At 36.8% G+C, this 22,122-nt stretch overlaps 5 protein-coding genes and 1 long non-coding RNA gene across 7 annotated transcripts; 5 read left to right on the top strand and 1 right to left on the bottom strand.

Annotated features, from left to right (window-relative positions):
• The first annotated feature begins 29 nt into the window (after positions 1 to 29).
• Positions 30 to 17,157, top strand: LOC110701590. The gene is made up of 13 exons (XM_021879221.1): positions 30 to 1,767; positions 1,871 to 1,990; positions 2,229 to 3,411; positions 4,591 to 6,115; positions 10,255 to 10,448; positions 12,509 to 12,560; positions 12,986 to 13,039; positions 13,141 to 13,247; positions 13,440 to 13,532; positions 13,650 to 13,686; positions 14,347 to 15,184; positions 15,310 to 15,426; positions 15,675 to 17,157. Exons 1-13 carry the CDS (start codon positions 918 to 920, stop codon positions 16,853 to 16,855), a joined length of 6,351 nt encoding a protein of 2,116 aa, XP_021734913.1. The 5' UTR covers positions 30 to 917; the 3' UTR covers positions 16,856 to 17,157.
• Positions 4,185 to 6,511, top strand: LOC110701112 (protein NUCLEAR FUSION DEFECTIVE 4-like). The gene has a single exon (XM_021878707.1). It carries the CDS (start codon positions 4,574 to 4,576, stop codon positions 6,251 to 6,253), a length of 1,680 nt encoding a protein of 559 aa, XP_021734399.1. The 5' UTR covers positions 4,185 to 4,573; the 3' UTR covers positions 6,254 to 6,511.
• On the bottom strand, positions 7,581 to 10,801 carry LOC110701109 (putative wall-associated receptor kinase-like 16). The gene is made up of 3 exons (XM_021878703.1): positions 9,602 to 10,801; positions 9,363 to 9,479; positions 7,581 to 9,158 (listed from the first exon to the last, which is right to left on the bottom strand). Exons 1-3 carry the CDS (start codon positions 10,473 to 10,475, stop codon positions 7,978 to 7,980), a joined length of 2,172 nt encoding a protein of 723 aa, XP_021734395.1. The 5' UTR covers positions 10,476 to 10,801; the 3' UTR covers positions 7,581 to 7,977.
• LOC110701120 lies at positions 11,641 to 14,374 on the top strand. The gene is made up of 3 exons (XR_002507314.1): positions 11,641 to 11,789; positions 12,632 to 13,247; positions 14,309 to 14,374. It is a non-coding gene; the product is annotated as an uncharacterized LOC110701120 (long non-coding RNA).
• On the top strand, positions 14,781 to 21,116 carry LOC110701111 (wall-associated receptor kinase-like 10). 2 transcript variants are annotated; one of them, XM_021878705.1, is made up of 5 exons: positions 14,781 to 14,818; positions 18,470 to 18,479; positions 18,535 to 19,117; positions 19,250 to 19,363; positions 19,630 to 21,116. In XM_021878705.1, exon 5 carries the CDS (start codon positions 19,896 to 19,898, stop codon positions 20,808 to 20,810), a length of 915 nt encoding a protein of 304 aa, XP_021734397.1. In that variant the 5' UTR covers positions 14,781 to 14,818; positions 18,470 to 18,479; positions 18,535 to 19,117; positions 19,250 to 19,363; positions 19,630 to 19,895; the 3' UTR covers positions 20,811 to 21,116. The 2 variants fall into 2 exon arrangements, with proteins under 2 accessions (XP_021734397.1, XP_021734398.1); XM_021878706.1 differs by lacking the exons at positions 14,781 to 14,818; positions 18,470 to 18,479 and adding an exon at positions 18,179 to 18,461.
• On the top strand, positions 17,571 to 19,868 carry LOC110701591 (wall-associated receptor kinase-like 8). The gene is made up of 4 exons (XM_021879222.1): positions 17,571 to 17,655; positions 18,215 to 19,117; positions 19,250 to 19,363; positions 19,630 to 19,868. Exons 1-4 carry the CDS (start codon positions 17,571 to 17,573, stop codon positions 19,866 to 19,868), a joined length of 1,341 nt encoding a protein of 446 aa, XP_021734914.1.
• Positions 21,117 to 22,122: the final 1,006 nt, after the last annotated feature.

Consider the following 22,122-nt stretch of genomic DNA (forward strand, 5'->3'; position numbering starts at 1 on the left):
TACTTTCTTGCTCTTAACAGCAAAGGTATGATATCAGTGTCTTAGCATGATACATATCGTATGCTTTGAGTCTCAGCATATATATTTTGAATGAGCTCTTTATGATTATAGGTCTCTTTTAGGGCCTTTTATTAATTACTCCCTCCGTTTTAACTTGTTCTTCCCATTTTGGAACTGTCCGTTTCTGTCATGCCTTCAGATAGAACACAGACATGTGCAGTACTGCAGTAGGCTGCCAACGGAAAGCCAAGGTACGTTGATACAATATACATACCTCAGTGGTCAGAGAAATGTGGAAATTCTAACAGAACAAAATCCTGCAGATATGTGGAACTGCTGAAATCAGTGGTCACGTTTTAATTGTTTTGTTTGGTCAATTATGTACTATTAATCACATGTGTGAGGATCTATAATGAAAGAGAAAGAATGAAAATGGGACTGTCAAAAGATTAGCAATGTGGATGGTCAAAGTTTCTACTCTTTTCGTCTAATAATAATAATTTTTTTTTACACAACCAAACATATTCTACAAAACTTTTATTTAAGGGCAGAGGGAATACTTTGTTTGGTCTAAAGGTATATTGTTGATTATGAACTTCTTTGGTTCCTTTAAATTTAACTTCTCTAACTTTTAGCAATTGGTACAAAAGAATTTTGCAGTACGAAGTATATACTATCCTATAGAAGTGAATTTTGTTAAGAAATATATATTGATTTAAGTATTGTGTCATTCACTTTAGGTAAGGTGGCTTATGTTGACTTTTCTGCTGAAAATTAAGTATTCCACCAGCTTTTAAATTTGGTGGCTCTGACCATCATGGGTTCTTTGGGTGCTATGACTGCTATCTATATGATCATTGCTGTGAAGTTTTTTATATAATTAATGCATCGTTCATATTTTATATGCTGTCCATTTCATGCTAAAAAAAATCTTGGGAATCATGTTTTCCTACTTGTTTCAGCTCATCATTGTAGCTCTGTGTTGGGTGCACCCATTGTTGACGGCGGCATTACTGATAACAGCTGATCCTCCCATAGCAAAGCCTGGCTGTCAGGATATCTGTGGGAATGTGAGCATTCCATACCCTTTTGGAATAGGGGTTGATTGCTACTACAGCCTACCATACTCGGTTACTTGCAATACCTCTTTGTTGCACCCAAAACTTTTTCTGAATAAATTTAACCTTGAGGTTGAACAGATAGGTATTCATACTTCGGTTCAGAACACTATTACAGTAAAAACTCCGCTGCAGAGGACCTGCAGCATCCTAGATACAAATATAAGCAGTATCGATCTTAGGGGAACTCCTTATTTGTTTACGGCAGGGTACAATTCTCTTTTTGTTGGGGGTTGTGGGAGTAGCACCCTCTTGTTAGATAGAAGCAATAAGATAATAGGAGGGTGTGCAACAGTTTGTGATAAGAGTCCTATGATAACGAATGACTGCATTGGCCGTGGGTGTTGCAGCTTTAATCTTCCTTCTTCACTTGACTTTTACAGCGTGAACATTTTCAACTTTGGTAATGGTACTAATGACTGCACAAGCACCATGTTGATGAACAGAACCTCATCAATTATCAGTGAGGCTGTAGATCCAAGTCTCTCTAAGTTTGCAGTAGTCCCGACAATACTGGAATGGACACCCGGAAACATAACAATGCCTGCTGATGACACAAACAAGAATTGTCAAGGCCCTCCAGATAAGTATGATTGCTACTGCAATTATGGAACTTTTGGGAATCCTTATCTTCCGTATGGATGCCAAGGTAAGCATTACAGATCTTTACTGTCTGATACATTTCAGAATAAAATTTAAAGTGCTGCCGAATTACAATTTCTGATTCAGTTCACTTTTCCTAATTTAACCAGTTCCTAAAGAATGCAAGGAATGTAAGTTAGGGTGCATCAAGCAAGGGAAACATTATCTCTGTGTCCGATACAACGAAGATAAAGCTTATACATGGCTGGTCCTTCTGGTTCTTCTTGGTGGTAAGTGTTTCATATTTATGTTCTTCTGTTATTATGTTTTTTTTTTAAAAAAAATTGCTCTACTGTTATTAATCAAGGATTAGCATTTAGACTACCATGAAAGTCAAAATAAGGATTGCAACAGATAATTCAGTACTGCTACATGCATTATTATCATGTTTTTTTTTCTCTGGTTGAAACTTATGTTAAGCATATATGAATGCAAGACTGTGATGAGCCTTTTAAGTGCTTCATGCAGGTTCAATCATTGGCTTAATGTTGTGTACTGGAAACATAAGCTGCATATATCTTTGTATTAAGAAACGGAAGCATATGAAAATGAAAGAGAAATTCTTCCACCAAAATGGTGGTTTTTTGTTGAAACAACAGCTTTCTTTGAACCAAGGCAGCAATGATTCAACAAAAATATTTACTACTCAAGAGTTGAGGGAAGCTACCAACAATTACAGTAAGCATAATATTCTTGGACGTGGTGGTTTTGGTACTGTGTATAAGGGGATTTTACCAAATGACCAAGTAGTTGCAGTAAAAAAATCTATGGTAAGTGACCAGAGTCAAGTCGAGCAGTTCATCAATGAGGTGGTAATCCTAACCCAGATTAACCACCGAAACGTGGTTAAACTCTTAGGATGTTGTTTGGAGACTGAAGTTCCCTTGTTGGTCTATGAATTTGTTTCCAATGGAACTCTTTTTGATCACATACACAATAATGGTGTACGTTGGCTTTCATGGGAAAACTGTCTGAGAATTTCAACTGAGGCTGCCAATGCAATTTCGTATCTGCACTCTGCAGCTTCAATGCCCATCATCCATAGAGATATCAAGTCTTCCAACATTCTCTTGGATGATAATTTTACTGCAAAAATAGCGGATTTTGGAGTCTCCCGGTTAGTTCCCATTGATCAAACTCAAGTTACCACCCTGGTTCAAGGTACATTTGGGTATCTTGATCCAGAGTACTTTCTGACAAGTCATCTGTCCGAGAAGAGTGATGTCTACAGCTTTGGAGTTGTTCTGGTTGAACTATTAACAAAGAGAAAACCAATTTCATGGGAGACCGGACTGGAAGACAGAAACTTAGCAATGCATTTTATTAGTGCAATCAAGAACAATCAGTATTTTGATATCCTTGAGCCTCAACTCATGAAGGAAGCATCTCCTGAGGAGCTTATTACTGTCGGAAATCTTGTAGCCCAATGCTTTAGTGTAAAAGGTGAGGATCGGCCATCCATGAAGGAAGTTGCAAGTGTGTTAGATGGATTGTGTAAGCAGACACAGGATCATCAGTCTATTCAAGGCAACAATGAGATCCATGGCTTATTAAGTGAACACCGGCCTTTTCAGCCCTCTACAGACCAGAATTCTTCTTGTCAGTTGACTTTTGAGAAGGATATGATTATTGAGATATGCTCTCCTCGCTAGCTTTTAAAATACATAGTATGTTTTATATCCATAGTGTAAGTATACTTTGTTATTAGTTTTATGACTGCGAGTTTTATTGTTTCAATACCGTATGCAGGGGTGCATCAACTGTCAAAAATTATATAGATTACAGAGACTGAGATAAGTGCAGAATGATGTTTCCAGGGCAGAATGCAATTTTACCTCTTTGGAGGTCAGATTATCGGTCTGCTTCTCCTTAGTTGTTAAGATAACTGTTTTCGAGTTTCTTATTATTTGTTTACAAGAACACTTCTTTCATGTAGCCATTCTGCTTCTTTTAGCTAGCTTTCTTTCTGTCTTCTGCTTTGAACAATGTTGTCTTACACTCTTAGGTAAAGGGATTGCAATGCAAGTAATTATTAAAAAAACAATTTGTTATAACTAATTTTTTTTTTTGTTAACAGATATAAAAACAACTGACTAGCTTGAGCTTGAAGTATTTATATAACATATTTACAAGCTAATAACAAACTTCCTCAAACCAAGGAAACAATAAAAAATAACTCAACTTGATCTAAACTATAATTTCCAACAAACTTGCGGTTTAATAGGGGCATTTTTGCATTACAAGGACTCATAACACATTATTTTTCATAACACATTATTTTTAAGATTCAGAGTTCATGAATATGTTATGAGCCAATCAAATCATATTTTTATGCTTGAAATCACACATAACATCAAACTCCTCTTGCAATCTTAACTACATAGATAGATCTCATGCAAATGTGATTTTGACATTTTACCAGGAATTTGGCAAGAGCCGTGTATAGCTTTCAATCTGGCCAAACTCCCAAATTCTTGTAATTTGTACAGATGTACTGCTAGCTAACTCCTGTATGTAATTAATTTCTGTCACAATAACACAGATTATACATCAGTTTTGAGTTTATCATTCAAAATGGTAAAGAACTTGTCACTTTCTTGAACTTGGAAAAGTGCATCGCAAAATCCGTGTTTCAAACTTATTTTTCCTTCTTGATTTTGTGGCAGTCGTTCTGCAGGCCTCCTAGCAGTGACATGTTATTGTTAAACTGATCTTTCGCGTTCCACTTTTATATAAGGGTGCTCTAAGCACCCAACTTTCATCCCTTCAAGCGAGTTTAGAAACTTCCTGTCTGTGTAGGCACTCAAAACACTATGGCATTCTCTATTAGTCGCTTTGGATCACAATTGATCCTTGGAAGATGGTTCATGGTCTTCGGGTGTATCCTGATCATGACAGTGTCAGGTACAGGATACATGTTTGGGCTTTATTCAAACGACATAAAAACCTCAATGGGTTATGACCAAGACACTCTAAATCTTCTTAGCTTCTTCAAGGATTTGGGGTCTAATGTGGGGGTGTTATCAGGCCTCATCAACGAGATCACCCCACCTTGGGTTGTCCTGTTTATTGGAGCCCTTATGAACTTTGGCTACTTCATGATCTGGCTTGCTGTCACCGGCCATCTCAAGCGCGTTCCTGTATGGCAAATGTGTCTTTACATTTGTATAGGAGCCGACTCACAAGCCTTTGCCAACACGGGTGCTCTGGTAACTTGTGTCAAGAACTTCCCTGAAAGCCGAGGAATAGTGCTAGGACTTTTGAAGGGCTATGTAGGTCTAAGTAGTGCAATCCTTGCACAACTTTACCATGCCTTTTATGGTAATAAATCTAAAGACCTTATTTTGTTCATCTCTTGGCTTCCTGCAGTTGTTTCCATGATTTTTCTTCGAACTATAAGAGTTGTGAAGGCGGATCAAGATCGACAACAGAATGAGGTTAAGGTCTTCTATAATCTGCTCTATATATCACTCTCACTTGCAGGGTTTCTAATGGTCTTGATTATAGTGCAAAATAGTCTCTTGTTCACTAGGGCCGGTTACTATGCAAGTGCCTTGGTTGTTATTTTTCTTGTCTTTCTACCCCTTGTAATTTTTGCAAAAGAAGAGTACTCCTACCTTGCAAGTCAAAGCAAAAGAATTGATTCACCTCTTGAAGTTGTTGCTGAACAAAGGGAAGAACAACCGCGAATAGAACCCTCGAATGATGACCCAAAGGACAACCAAGGTACTTGCCTAACCAACATATTCAAGCCACCAAACAGAGGAGAAGACTACACCATACTCCAAGCCCTCTTTAGTATTGACATGCTCATCCTTTTTGTGGCTTCTATTTGTGGTCTAGGCGGGACCCTAACCATGATTGATAATTTGGGCCAGATAGGGAGTTCTTTAGGCTATCCAACTCGAAGCATAAACACATTTGTCTCGCTAGTGAGCATATGGAACTACCTAGGTCGAGTCACTTCTGGATTTTCATCTGAGATATTTCTAAAAAAGTACAAGTTTCCAAGACCCATGATGATGAGTCTAGTCCTACTTGTTTCTTGTGTGGGTCACCTTCTTATCGCTTTTGCAGTCCCTAACTCACTCTATATAGCATCAGTGATCATTGGGTTTTGCTTTGGGGCTCAATGGCCTTTGGTTTATGCTATCATATCGGAGATTTTTGGGCTCAAGTACTACGCCACACTCTACAATTTTGGGTCCGTGGCTAGCCCAATCGGGTCGTATATTTTCAATGTGGTGGTCACAGGCAAACTTTATGATAGAGAGGCTTTGAAACAATTGAATGACAAGGGGTTGGAAAGAAAATTAGGGGAAGATTTGGACTGTATTGGTGCAAACTGTTTCAAGGTTTCTTTTCTTATTATTAGTGGTACCACATTGTTTGGATGTTTGGTTTCACTTATATTGGTTCTTAGGACTTGGAAATTTTATAAAAGTGAAATTTACCAAAAATTTAATGTTGACACTGAGGCATCTGCAAATTAGATGCCAATTGTTGTAAGAAATAGTTGAGTTTTGCCTCCTACTTGTAATAAAGAGAGAGAGCTAGAGAGAGTAGTCTAACTAATCAGCACAAAATCATCAATTAGTTTTGAATGTCAACGCATAAAACATATCACATAGACACATCCGTCTTATGGTATCTTTCAGACCACATTATAAATTTTTTTTATCAAAGACAATCAAGTGTTACTTTCCGGCGTTGACTCTATTTTTCCCGATGTTGACCACGAGTGTGCGAGTCACGTGACCTCCTATATTGCTTAATACACCCCTTTTCCCTCCAATTAACTCCTATTAAAACCCTTGCTTCTCTTTCATCCCTATTTTAGTACGAGTGAATTGGAGGGAAAATTGGTGTATTAAGCAATATACAAGTTCATGTGCGTTGCACACTAGTGGTCAACATTGGGAAAAATAGAGTCAACGCCGGAAAGTAGCATTTGGTTGTCTTTGATAAAAATAATTTATAATGTGGTCTGAAATTGCAAAAAAAAAGTAAAATTAAAAGGTTATTTTAAATAAAGTGGATACTTTAAAAGGTTGTTTCTGACAAATTTTTTATTTTTTTTTTTTAAAAAAAAGAGAGAGAGATTGGGTTAGTTAGTAATTAGCGTCTTTCATTGAGTAATTTGAGTCACTCCACAGTCTCACTCACTACATTTCGCCACCACCGCAACAACTGCAACTTCTCTGAAATTCCGGCCAAATTCAAACTTTTCCGAGGTTGATCGAATTCAGAGTCACTCGCTATTTGGTAAGTGGTTCTTTTACTTTGTTTCACTGCTTAACTTTCCCTCCTCTCTCTTCTACTTTGTTTCACTGCTTAATTTATGATCTTATATAGTGATGGGAATGATTAAATTTGATTCATTTGTATTGGGTTTTCCAGCAGTCCAGCTATATTGATTTCAATTTTGTATATTTTGATTACAAATTGAAGTTAGTCTGCATTTTTAATGAAAAGATTTGGTTTCGTTTAACTGAGTAAACGTATTTGACTTGCTGTAAGTTTCTGGGCGTGTATTGATTAATATAAACATCTCTTTCATTGAAGCCAATCTCTTGATAAGGGTTTAACATCTAATTTCTCCTTCAATGTTAGAAAAACCTGTTTTAGATTTGGTGGGTTTAGACTTGATTGTTCGGCTGTTGGGGGTTTGGTTTGTAATCAGTCTAATCACTGATTAACTTGCTTTTTGCTAGGTACATCATATTTAGGAGTAGAATAGTGCCCAAATAAAGAATATAATTAGTAAATTACAATAGATACTAGTAGTATATTGCATGTCAAGAGCATCATACATCGAAATTGATGAATAAATCAAATTGCTTCTTCATTATTTGTCGAAAATGATGACAAATTTGATTATGCAATTTGTCGTGCTTTGAGGTTACATTGCCTCATAGCAACGACTTAGTTTAACAAACTAAGTAAACCTAAGCTGAGCTTGGTAAGTGGGAGCATTAAAATGGTGGAACAATATGGGAGTTTTAGAGCATATGTGTCAGGTAAAGGCAGTAGCTCCTTCAACATACGAATGAAACTTGGCTGCCGGCTAAGGGCTAACACACGCGTTGCCATAGGACAGACCCAAAAACAATCCCCCTGAGTCGGATGAGGTCAACCCCCCCACCCACCCACCCACACACACACACCCACCTGAATTTCCATAAAAATCAAAAGATTGGCATACATGGTACACTGCTCATATATGAAGAATCAATGCATCTTCTTCCTGGGAAAAGAATGTGCTTGAGGTGAAGGGGGCTGTGTCCATCACACTTACATCAGTAACAGCTTGGTTCCATTCAGGGAACGTCTGCTGTATTGAAGAAGTTTCATTTCGCGATTGCAGCCCGTCGAGTATTATAGCAACTTCTTTCATAGTAGGCCTTTGCTTTCCGTTCAAGTTCAAACATTCTTTAGCCAGGTTAGCCACAGCCTCTAGCTCCTCTTGCTTAGCCTCCTTTGAGACGTGAGGATCAAATATATCAGACAAACAAGAATTCTCCGCCAAAAGAAGAAACTCTGTGGCCAGACTTCTCCATTCTTTAGATTTGTCAGGAGATATTGGCTTCTTGCTTGTCATAAGCTCAACAAGGACTACTCCAAAGCTATAAACATCACTTTTTTCAGTGAATTGGTTGGATTGGAAGTACTCTGGATCTAGATATCCAAATGTCCCTTGAACTTGAGTAGTCAAGTGAGTCTGATCGATCAGTATAGTCCTTGAAGTGCCAAAATCGGAAACCTTTGCTCTGTATTTGTCATCCAAAAGTATATTTGAAGACTTGATATCTCTGTGGTAAATAGGAGCAGACGACGATGAGTGAAGGTATGCAATTGCACCTGCTGATTCTGCAGCAATTTGCAATCGCATTTTCCAAGGAATGTGAAACTCTTCACTTGGGTTATGGATATGCTGAGAGAGTGTTCCATTTGGGATGAACTCGTAAACAAGAAGAGGTACTTCGGTTTCCAAACAGCACCCTAGAAGTTTAACCACATTTCTGTGGTTTATTTGAGAGAGGATAACTACCTCGTTTATGAAAGGCTCTAATTGGCTTTCATCAACTTTTTTGGATTTCTTAACTGCTATAACCCTTCCATCCGTCAGCATACCTTTGTAAACTGTACCTTGGCCTCCCTGCCCAAGTATTCTGTTCTCATTGAAATGATCTGTGGCTACCTCTAATTCGCTGACAGTAAAAACTTTTGTTTTCTCCACAACACAATCATTGTAACACATTTGTCTTTGTAACAGCAAACCACCATTTTGTTTGAAGTTCTTAGCTCTTACTTTTATCTTCTTCCTTCTCTTCAAAATCTGCCACAACCAATAGCAACCTAGAGACGCTAATAATGATCCTATGCCAATACTCAATCCTGCAAACAAAAAATTCTGCATATTAACATCTATTTTCTTATCATATACTCATTTATGAGCAATGATATGCCTTTCTGTTTGTTAAATTCTGTCATATGCATCTAGTACTAGTATGACATAGCGTTATAAATATTCAAAGTAATTGCTTATGATAATGAACTAAATGAGATAATGCCATGTGAACAATGAAGTTCAAATGTTACCTAACACAACTCCCAGAAGGTGTGCCCTGCTCTTTTTAGGAATATAACACCCAACATCCATATAATCATCAGAAATGACATAACAATCACCTTTGCAGCTTGCACATCGTGGCGACTCTGGCAAAGAAAAAAAAAAGGAAGTACGGTTCCATCAAAAAAACCTTCTTTTTTTGGGTGGTGGTGGTTGTTTGTGGGGGGGGGGGGGGAGGAGGGGGGGGAGTTGGTTAGTCAAAACATACCTTGGCATCCATTAGGAAGGTAAGGATTACCACCTTGTCGTTGCGGGCAGGTACATGTGTAAACACCATTAGCTTGATGCATGTTACAATTGCCAGAATTGGACTCATTTAAGAATTGATTAGGTAAATAAAAATATTTCCAATCAAGATTAACCGGTACATGACTTCCATTGCTGACTAGGGACAAAAGCGATTGCTGAGGGTTAGACATTTCAAGATTATTCAAGAAATCACGGCTTGCTACTAAGACATAGCTGTAAGTCCCATTAGTTCGGGTGATGCTCACACCGTAGATACTCAGAGGATAGGGGAGAACAGATAGGCAAATCGATTCCTGGGATGTTGTATTGTCCCTAATTTGACTATTACAAAATGATCCACAACGAGCTACTATATTTTCCCCACCATTGACAAAAGAAGTCCCTACACAACTAACAGGAGCAAAATCATTGTAAATGGAGGAGAAACTATACGGGCTTCCACCCAAATTAGCACTCGTCCATGTTGTATCTTGTGCAGTAGAGTTAACAACGGTTGGAGCATTGATTATCACTTGTGATGAACTTAAGGAAATCTTAAGCACCTGAAGGCTGAACTTGGTGAGCATTGGATTTGAAGTGTTACATGTAATTTCATACCATTCATTGTAATAGCACCTTGAACCAATACCAAATGGATATGGAATAGTAACATCTCCGCATTTATCTGGACAACCAGGTTTTGCCATTGGTGGAGCTGCTTCGACTATATCTCTTGATAGCCATAGGACAAGTGCCAGTGTTGCAAGCATCATATCCATGGTTGTCACCTTACTACTACTACCCAAATCACCTATAGCAAAGTCTGTGTTTGTGATTTTTTTTGTATTAGACATTGAACCAAAATGTCAACTAAATTTACAAGATGTTAAAAGTCAATTATTAAAGCTAATAATTCAGCTTCCTTGGCCCACCTCCGGTCAAAATACACTTAGACACCAATTAGGAAGTAATAAGGTAGCTGCATAATATTGACTAGAACACTTGATATAGGGGACCAAACTGTTTAATACACTTGCTGATACAATATTCATCAACCTGAATCACCTCTTAATAGTTAATAAAACTGCCATTGAATGATCAGAAAACATTAAGTCATGAAGTACTTCCAAACCAAACTGATATACATTCTTGCAGAAAAGACGTCATAAATCATAATTTACATCGTATGAAACAAATTAATTCAATCCTTGAAAGCATTTTTTTTTTTAGGAAATAAAGCAATTTTTTATACGGAGTATATTTATAAGTGTTAATTAATGTATAAGGCGGAGAGAAATATTGATGGAGATCTTCCTGCAACAACCTTTTGCAGCTTGAAGCTCCTACTGAGTCCTACTCCATATCATAACTTAAGATATAGAAATGATATTGACTTGATTTGAATTAGGTTGGAAATTAGTCTTTTAGAGCTTTTCGACGATATATTATTTGTCTTAATCCAAGTTTGGAATCAGAAGTTATGATAAATAAAAAAACGTATAAAAAACTTGAAAACTCTACGGGGTAAAACGCCTAGAATTTTCGAATCTCCTAGGGACTTTTGAAATTTGTGCCCTACAGTTTTGAAAAATTAAGCATTTGGCCTTCACCAAAAAAAAAAAAAAAAAAAAAAGACGAATTTGATTCCTGCGATATGTCTGATGACCTTGCCCTTGGTCGGTGGTGGTTAGTTGGGAGGAAAGAATGCTTGATTGAGTTGGTCGGTGGTGGTTAGTTGGGAGGAAAGAATGCTTGATTGAGTTAAAACATGAAATACATGCGAGGGTATGTTTGTCCCTTCATTTTTAAATGTGGGCGTTACCTAGTAAAATAAGGACGTCATTTAGCTTGTCAATAAAAAAAGAGGTTAATTAGTACGGAGCATTTTTTTTTATTTGATTACTCCGTTGGGCCAATTTAGATTCAGGGATTGCTTTTTGGTGGTTAGGTTCAAATCTCCTCCTAATTGTTGTTATAGCCTTACAGAGTTATAGGGATAAAAAGGGGTTAATTAGTAATTTAGCGTCCTACTCGTCCTGAGTGATTTGAGTCACTCACTCACTAGTCACTTCATTTCGCCACCACCGCAACAACTGCAACCTCTCTGAAATTCCGGCCAAATTCAAACTTTTCCGAGGTTGATCGAATTCAGAGTCACTCGCTATTTGGTAAGTGGTTCTTTTACTTTGTTTCACTGCTTAACTTTCCCTCCTCTCTCTTCTTGCAGCGTCGCAACTTTAAATTATGGTTTTTTTTTTTTTCCTTTCTAATTTTGTGAATTTTAAATTGAAAGATTGATGAATAAATGATGAATTAATTGACAATTCAGGATTTGGGTATTTGATTAATGTATTGCATTTGGGCATTTCTTACTAACCAATAATTTATGATCTTATATATATATATAGTGATGAGAATGATTAAATTTGATTCTTTTGTAGTGGGTTTTCCAGCAGTCCAGGTATATTGATTTCAATTTTGTACTCCGTATATTTTAATTACAAATTGAAGTTTAATGTCTGCATTTTCAATGAGAAGATTTGGTTTCGTTTAACTGAGTAAACGTATTTGAATTGCTGTAAGTTTCTGGGTGTGTATTGATTAATATAAACATCTCTTTCATTGAAGCCAATTTCTTGATAAGGGTTTAGCATCTATTTTTCCTTCAATTTTAGAAAAACCTGTTTTAGATTTAGTGGGTTAAGACTAGATTGTTCGGCTGTTGGGGGTTTGGTTTGTAATCAGTCTAATCACTGATGGGTTTTAAGATTAACTTGCTTTTTTCTAGGTACATCATATTTAGGAGTAGAATAGTGCCCAAAATAAAGAATATGATTGGTAAATTACAATAGCTACTGGTAAATTCTATGCTGTTCATACTGTACAGCGTTAATAATATGAACGTGCAAGATGAGGTCGATCATGTTCTGATCCATGAGGTCATTCATGCTTATGATGATTGTACTGCAAAATAATTCAATTGGTTTAATTGTGCTCATCATGCTTGCAGTGAAATTCGTGCTGGCCATTTGTGTGGTGATTGTCATTTCAAATGAGAGTTAATTGTGTGTCTATATGAAGCTCCGAGGTCATGAACAATATTGTGTATAGAGAAGAGTGATGAAATCAGATTCAGCCAATCCTTTCTGCTCAGAAATAGCTGCCAAGGATGCAATGGAAGCTGAATGGGATTCTTGTTACAATGATACATGACCCTTTGATAGAGCTCCTTGAGATATGCTAGCTTTTTCATAAGTGGGTGATGTTGTAACACTTGCAACGGGTTACAGAAATTTGTTTACATTACTTTATCTATAATTATTGAAATACTATCTGATTGTTGGACTATTTTTTTACTTTTTAGTGGATAGGCAGTTCATTACGAAAATGGTATATTGTATTGGAATTGCCCAGATTGGTATGGACATGAATAAAAAAAAAAAAAAAAAAATCTGAATTGGCTAATCATGATTCTAACCTTTCATCTCTCTTACAATCTGCTGCTGATGCTTCTTGCAGTCTAACCTCTTTTCTGACCAAAAGATTATGGCAGATGTGAAGGATAACGAAAGGAACCTGGAGCCAGTCATGATTTGTCTTTCCACAATTCTCAAGTTGGAAATCAGGTGTAGTTATCCAATTTTGTGCTTGATGTGTGAACATTATGTGCAGAGTTTTAATGCTTCTTAAGTACATAGCTATTCTTGGCTCCCTGATTTATTTGTATATTGTTTGTGAACATTGCGACATTTTGTAAAATTAACATCCTAGTGGCCTTCTCAACTGTGTGATGTTTCACTGTCTTGTCTGAAATTCAGGTTTAAATTTAGTATTACAGACACTGATAGTCTGATACATAGGTACACTTACAGAACCTTTGGCTTTTCTGGGCTACTATTTTCTATGAATATGTTTTAGATATTTAAATTATGCACAGTTCGTTAATTTTGGGTGGTAAAATCATGTTGACCTATTACTAAAATTTACAATTTTAGCTGAATTGAAAAGATTTGTATCATATGATGTAGATTACGAAGTCTTTCTGGAAGATTGTATACCAATTTGGTTTGGAAGTGTTTCATGACTTTTATGTTTTCTGATTATTTAATCAGGGGCGGACTTGGCCTTGTGCCTGGTGGGTCAAATGACTCACCAAGGCCCAAAACAATTTTTAAGTTTTTTTTTTTTTTTTTAAAAAAAAAAAAAAAAAAATTATTAGTTTGTTAATTTTAGTCTTGTCAATTTTAAGCTTGTTAAATGTTAGTTAGTATTGTAATCTTGTCAATTTTCTATTTGGATGATCTTTGTAAATAATTTTTTTTGGGAATTTTGGTAAAAAAAATTTTTTTTACATATTTGGTTATCGATTGTGAGTTTGTGACTCACCGGTCAAAAATTCCTGGGTCCGCCACTGATTTAATGGCGGCTGTATTTAATATGAAGATGACCTAGGTGGATAAAATTTCCATTTCTCAAATAAAAAACATTCTGGTCTCCTAGATTAAGTGTCCTAGTCAATATAGTGGAACTAGCTAATTATATTTCCTAATCGTTTTATAAGTGTAATTTTGTCTGGAAGTGGGCCAGGGAAGCTGAATTATTATCTTTATTAATTGCCTACTAACATCTTATAAATTTTGTTGATACAAAGTATTTTGTTTCTATGTTTTGCCCTTGAATTCTACAGGCCTGCTGCATGGCTGATACAAAAATTCACAAACACAGAATTTGCTAGTAGGTGAATTGGGTGGTAAGCTGGCAATCATGGATATGATGCTTGCAACACTGGCAGTTGTCCTATGGCTATCAAGAGATATAGTAGTCGCAGCTCCACCAATGGCAAAACCTGGTTGTCCAGATAAGTGCGGAAATGTTACTATTCCGTATCCATTTGGTATTGGTTCAAGGTGTTATTACAATGAATGGTATGAAATTACATGTAACACTTCAAATCCAATTCTTACCAAATTCAATTTTCAGGTGCTAAAAATTTCCTTAACGTCGTCAGAAGTGACAATTAATTCTCCCATGGCTGTTAACTGTACTGCACAAGATACAATATGGACGAGTGCTAACTTGGGTGGAAGCCCATATAGTTTCTCCTCCATTTACAATGATTTTGCTCCTGTAAATTGTGTAGGGTCTTGTTTTGTCAATGGTGGGGACAAAGTAGTGGCTCGTTGTGGATCAGTTTGTAATAATCAAATCAGGGACAATTCGACATACCAGAAATCAATTTGCTTATCTCGTCCACCTTATCCTCTGAGTGTTTACAGTGTTAACATCACTCAAACTAATGGGACTTGCAGCTATGTCTTATTAGCAAATAGTGATTTCTTGAATAATCTTGAATCTCCTCACCTTCAGCAATCACTTTTTTCCCTAGTCAGCAATGGAAGTCATATACCGGTTAATCTTGATTGGTTGTATTATTATTTACCTGATCAATCATCAAATGATTCCAGTTCTGACAATTGTAATTTGGATCCAGATGATGGTGATTATACATGTAACTGCCCTCAAGGTCAGGGTGGAAATCCTTATCTTCCTAACGGATGCCAAGGTAAGTTTGAATAACCAACCTCCAGCATCCACAGATCTCCCTCAGCCCCCCCCCCCCCCCCCCCAAAATTATTTATTTATTTTTATAGGAACCATACTTACTTCCAGTATATATCTTCTGTGCAGACTCACCACGATGTGCAAGCTGCAATGGTGACTGTTACGTAAATTCTGATGATTATATGGATGTTTGGTGTTATACTCCTGAAAAGAGCAGGGCACACCTTCTGGGAGTTGTGCTAGGTAACATTTGGACTTCATTGTTCACAGGGCATCATCTCATTTAGTTCAATTTTCATGAGCAATTACTTAGAATATTTATAATGCTATCTCAGATGACAAGGTACAAAGGTTAAGGCTTAAGGAAATAGCTGAATCTTAAATGCTAGATACATATGACAGAATAAACAAATAGAAAGGCATATCATTGCTCAAAAATGAGTTTATGATAAGAAAATAGATGCTAATTATGCAGAACGTTTTGTTTGCAGGATTGAGTATTGGCGTAGGATCATTATTGGTGTCTGTAGGTTGCTATTGGTTGTGGCAGATTTTGAAGAGAAGGAAGAGGATAAAACTAAGAGCTAAGAACTTCAAACAAAATGGTGGTTTGTTGTTACAAAGACAAATGTGCTACACTGATTGTGTTGTGGAGAAAACAAAAGTTTTTACTGTCAGCGAATTAGAGGTAGCCACAGATAATTTCAATGAGAACAGAATACTTGGGCAGGGTGGCCAAGGTACAGTTTACAAAGGTATGCTGACTGATGGAAGGGTTATAGCAGTTAAGAAATCCAAAAAAGTTGATGAAAGCCAATTAGAGCCTTTCATAAACGAGGTAGTTATCCTCTCTCAAATTAACCACAGAAATGTGGTTAAACTTCTAGGGTGCTGTTTGGAAACCGAAGTACCTCTTCTTGTCTACGAGTTCATCCCAAATGGAACACTCTCTCAGCATATCCATAACCCAAGTGAAGAGTTTCACATTCCTTGGAAAATGCGCTTGCAAATTGCTGCAGAATCAGCAGGTGCAATTGCGTACCTTCATTCATCGTCATCTACACCTATCTACCACAGAGATATTAAGTCTTCAAATATACTTTTGGATGACAAATACAGAGCAAAGGTTTCCGATTTTGGCACTTCAAGGACTATACTGATTGATCAGACTCACTTGACTACTCAAGTTCAAGGGACATTTGGATATTTGGATCCAGAGTATTTCCAATCTAACCAATTCACTGAAAAAAGTGATGTTTATAGCTTTGGAGTAGTCCTTGTTGAGCTATTGACAAGCAAGAAGCCAATCTCTCCCGACAAATCTAAAGAATGGAGAAGTCTGGCCACAGAGTTTCTTCTTTTGGTGGGGAATTCTTGTTTGTCTGATATCCTTGATCCTGAGGTCTCAAAGGAGGCTAAACAGGAGGAGCTAGAGGCTGTGGCTAAACTGGCTAAAGAATGCTTGAACTTGAATGGAAAGCAAAGGCCTACTATGAAGGAAGTTGCTATAATACTCGAGGGGCTGCAATCACGAAATGAAACTTCTTCAGTACAGCAGACGTTCCCTGAATGGAACCAAGCGGTTGCTGATATAAGTGTGATGGACACAGCCCCCTTCAGCTCAAGCACATTCTCTTCACAGGAGGAAGATGCATTGATTCTTCATATATGAGCAGTGTACCATGTACGCCAATCTAGTTTCATTTCACAAATTATTTAAGGAGTATGAAATATTTTGTTAACTAGTTCAAAACTACTAGTTTTACTCTGTGATTAAAAAGTAAAATTATACACATATAATGCTCCGTACAACAGTAATATTTTGCAGTTTTTTGAATTAGTTCTCAATCAAATGTCTAAAATCCAATTGTTAATTACTACAACAATGTACTAACACAAGCCGTTATTTTGTTAACCATTTTTGGCGATTGTTTTCAATATAACCACCTAAAATAAAGTCTGGTTTTTCAGTTATTTGATATGTTTTTTCTCATTTAAATTTTCTTAAATGACTATGTGCTACCCTTGATTGGAAATCTTGGATCTACCACTGCCTTCAATAGAGCTTCTTGAGATATGCTAGCTTTTCATAGGTGGGTGATGTTGTAACACTTACAGTGGGTTACAGAAATTCGTTTACATAACTTTATCTATAGTTATTGAAAGAATATCTGATTGTTGCACTATTTTTTACATTTTAGTGGAAAGGCAGTTCATTACGAAAATGGTAGATTGTATGGGAATTGCCCGGATTGTTATGGATATGAATCAAACAAATCTGAATTGGTTAAACATGATTCCAATCTTTCATCCCTCTTAAAATATAAATGAGAAAAATCTGCAGCTGATGCTTCTTGCAGTCTAACCTCTTTTCTGACCAAAAGGTTATGGCAGCTGCGAAGGATAACAAAAGGAACCCGGAGCCAGTCATGATTTGCTTGTCTATCCCCTGTTCTTCAAGCTGGAAATCAGGTGTGTTTTTCGTGTTTGATGTGTGAACGTTATGTGTAGAGTTTTTTTAATGCTTCCCAAGTACATAGCTATTCTCCCTGATTTATCTGTCAATATTGTTTGCGAATATTGTGACATCCTGTAATATTAACATCACAGTGGCCTCATACACTTACCGGATCTATGACTTTTCTGAGCTACTATTTTGTGTGAATATGTTTTAGATTATTGAATTAATTTGTCTCATACAATGTAAATTATGATGTCTTTTCTGCAAGATTGTATATTAGTTTTGTTTGGAAGTATTACATGACTTTATGTTTTCTGATTATTCAACGGTGGTGGTATTTACTATAAAAAGGGTGATCCAAATGGATGACTCTTCTATCAGCATATTAGAAACAGTTTTGTCTCCTTTATCAAGTGTCTTAGACCTCTTAGTCAATATTAGGCAGCTAGCTAATTACGCATCCTAATTGGTTTCTAAGTGTAGTTTTGTCAGGAAGTGGGCCAAGGAAGCTAAATTATTAGCTTTAATAATTGACTTATTAACATCTTGTAAATTTTGTTGATATCTTAGTTCAATGTTTTGCCCTTGAGTTCTACAGGCCTGCTGCATTGCTAATCCAAAAAATCACAAACACAGAATTTGGTATAGGTGAATTGGGTGGTAAGCTGGCAACCATGGATATGATGCTTGCAACAGTGGCACTTGTCCTATGGCTATCAAGAGATTTAGTCGAAGCAGCTCCACCAATGGCAAAACCTGGTTGTCCAGATAAGTGTGGAAATGTTACTATTCCGTATCCATTTGGTATTGGTTCAAGGTGCTATTATAGTGAATGGTATGAAATTACATGTAACACTTCAATTCCAGTTCTTACCAAATTCAATTTTCAGGTGCTAAAAATTTCCTTAAAGTCGCCAGAAGTGACAATTAATGCTTCCATGGCTGTTAACTGTAATGGACAAGCTACAACATGGACGAGTGCTAACTTGGGTGGAAGCCCATATAGTTTCTCCTCCATTTACAATGATTTTGCTCCTATAAATTGTGTAGGGACTTCTTTTTTCAATGTTGGGGACAAGGTAGTGGCTCGTTGTGGATCAGTTTGTAATAGTAAAATCAGGGGCAATTCGACATCCCAGAAATCGATTTGCTTATCTGGTCTCCCCTATCCCCTGAGTGTTTACAGTGTTAACATCACTCTAACTAATGGGACTTGCAGCTATGTCTTATTAGCAAACCGTGATTTCTTGAATTATCTTTTATTATCTAACCCTCAGCATTCACTATTGTCCCTAGTTAGCAGTGGAAGTCATATACCGGTTAATCTTGATTGGAAATATTTTTATTTACCTGATCAATCATCAAATGATTCCGGTTCTGGAAATTGTTACATGCATCAAGCTAATGGTGATTACACATGTAGCTGCCTGCAACGACAAGGTGGTAATCCTTATCTTCCTAACGGATGCCAAGGTCAGTTTGACTAACCAACCCCCCCCCCCCTCCAAACTACCACCAAAAAAAGAAAATAAAGCTTTTATTTTATTTTAATTTTTATGGAACCATACGTCCAATTTTTTTTTTTTTTGTTTATTAAATTTGCAGAGTCGCCACGATGTGCAAGCTGCAAAGGTGATTGTTACATCACTTCTGATGATTATATGGATGCTAGGTGTTTTATAACTAAAAAGAGCAGGAACCTTCTGGGAGTTGTGCTAGGTAACATTTGGACTTCAAATTGTTCACATGGCATTATCTCATTTAGTTCAGTTTTCATAAGCAATTACTTTGAATGTTCAAAAATCAAAACTAATGCTATGTCAGATGACAAGGTATAAAGGTTAAGGCTTAAGGAAATTGCTTATCTTAAACTCAATGTTTAGATACATATGAAAGAATAAAACAGATAGAAAGGCATATCATTGCTCAAAAATGAGTTTATGATAAGAAAATAGATGCTAATATGCAGAATGTTTTGTTTGCAGGATTGAGTATTGGTGTAGGATCATTATTGGTGTCTGTAGGTTGCTATTGGTTGTGGCAGATTTTGAAGAGAAGGAAGAAGATAAAACTAAGAGCTAAGAACTTCAAACAAAATGGTGGTTTGCTTTTACAAAGACAAATGTGTTACAATGATTGTGTTGTGGAGAAAACAAAAGTTTTTACTGTCAGCGAATTAGAGGTAGCCACAGATAATTTCAATGAGAACAGAATACTTGGGTAGGGTGGCCAAGGTACAGTTTACAAAGGTATGCTGACGGATGGAAGGGTTATAGCAGTTAAGAAATCCAAAAAAGTTGATGAAAGCCAATTAGAGCCTTTCATAAACGAGGTAGTTATCCTCTCTCAAATTAACCACAGAAATGTGGTTAAACTTCTAGGGTGTTGTTTGGAAACTGATGTACCTCTTCTTGTTTACGAGTTCATCCCAAATGGAACACTTTCTCAGCATATCCATAACCCAAGTGAAGAGTTTCACATTCCTTGGAACATGCGCTTGCAAATTGCTGCAGAATCAGCAGGTGCAATTGCATACCTTCATTCATCGTCGTCTACTCCTATCTACCACAGAGATATTAAGTCTTCAAATATACTTTTGGATGACAAATACAGAGCAAAAGTTTCCGATTTTGGCACTTCAAGGACTATACTGATTGATCAGACTCACTTGACTACTCAAGTTAAAGGGACATTTGGATATTTGGATCCAGAGTACTTCCAATCCAACCAATTCACTGAAAAAAGTGATGTTTATAGCTTTGGAGTAGTCCTTGTTGAGCTCTTGACTAGCAAGAAGCCAATATCTCCAGACAAATCTAAAGAATGGAGAAGTCTTGCCACAGAGTTTCTTCTTATGATGGGAAATTTCTGTTTCTCTGATATCCTTGATCCTGAGGTTTCAAACGAGGCAAAGCAGGAAGAGCTAGAGGCTGTGGCTAACCTTGCTAAAGAATGCTTGAACTTGAATGGAAAGCAAAGGCCTACTATGAAAGAAGTTGCTATAATACTCGAGGGGCTGCAATCACGAAATGAAACTACTTCAGTACAGCAGACGCTCCCTGAATGTAACCAAGCAGTTGCTGATATAAGTGTGGTGTACACAGCCTCCCTCAGCTCAAGCTTATTCTCTTCCCAGGAAGTTGCTGCATTGATGCCAATCTCGTGATTTCTGTGGAACTTCAGGTTAAAGTTGTAGGCATAGTTATTTTGTTAATTCAAGCCCTTTCTTATGTGTCAATATGACAATATGTTGTTATATTAGAGATGTGCACGACTGCGCGTATAGCACGGAACGAGCTTGGTTTTAAGTTTGAATCAATACAAAGTACTCTATATATATAGTCACACAAACTACTTTCAGATTCAGATATTGTAAAAATTTTGTTTCCTTGCTTATTTTTTGGCAGTAGTGCATGTATGATGCGAAAGAATGATATAGTTATGTAGCATTATAAAGGTTATTATAGCATAATATGATAAATTTTTAACACAAATATTTAATAACATCCGGTTTACACTAAATTAGTGTAAATCGGGCTGGGCATGTAACTTCATCAACTCTAAGTCATGGAGTCACCGCCGAAGTCAGCCGGACCACCGCCGAGAAAAACACCCACCGCCAAACCACCAACCCTGTCGCCACTCCCAGCTGCCGCGCCACCGTCGAACTCCCTTAGCATCTCCCAATAATCCGGCCGAACTCCGATCTATTGTTCCTTGTAGATCGTCATCTCAAATTTTTGCCTAGAAAGGACATTAGTTATCCATCCAAAGAAATTATAAACTCTTGATTTTAAAATCCCCTCATGTCCTATTGAAGCAGGAATAAACTGTAAAATAATTCAATAAGGAATTGTTCTGCCCAATTTCGCGTCGGTACTCTGTTTCAGAAACAAGCTAAAGAAGGAGAAGCTCTCAATTCAAGCCCCAATTTCAGAAACAAGCTAAGTTAATTGTCATTATTTCGTTAAGCATACGACATCAATCAAGTATACTTTTGCATGCGTTTGTGTTTATTTTTATTGATTTTGATACTCTGTTTTTGGGGAAAAAAAGTCACAAAAAAAGGGTCACTTTTGTGGAAAAAAAGAGAACACTTTTGCGGAAAAAAAGGGTCACTTTTGTGGAAAAAAAACACTTTTGAGGAAAAAAAGGGTCACTTTTGTGAAAAAAAAATCACTTTTGTAAAAATATAAGTCACTTTTGTATAAAAAAAGGGTCACTTTTATGGAAAAAAATGGTCACTTTTGTGAAAATATGGGTCACTTTTGTAAGTAAAAAGGGTCACTTTTCGAAAATGTTCGATGTACAATAAAATTATTGTAAACCGGGGGCATGCAAAAGTTTTTGAATTTTTAATTATAGAGGGTTAAGGGCTTGAGGCAATGTAACTCTCTTAGGGGGCGTTTGGTTCAAACAATGATATAGGTTTGGAATGAGGAATGAAACCTGGGTAGTATGGGGTTGGAACTTAATAC

Source organism: Chenopodium quinoa, unplaced genomic scaffold (assembly GCF_001683475.1).
Source record: "Chenopodium quinoa cultivar QQ74 unplaced genomic scaffold, ASM168347v1, whole genome shotgun sequence".
Lineage (NCBI taxonomy): Eukaryota > Viridiplantae > Streptophyta > Magnoliopsida > Caryophyllales > Amaranthaceae > Chenopodium > Chenopodium quinoa.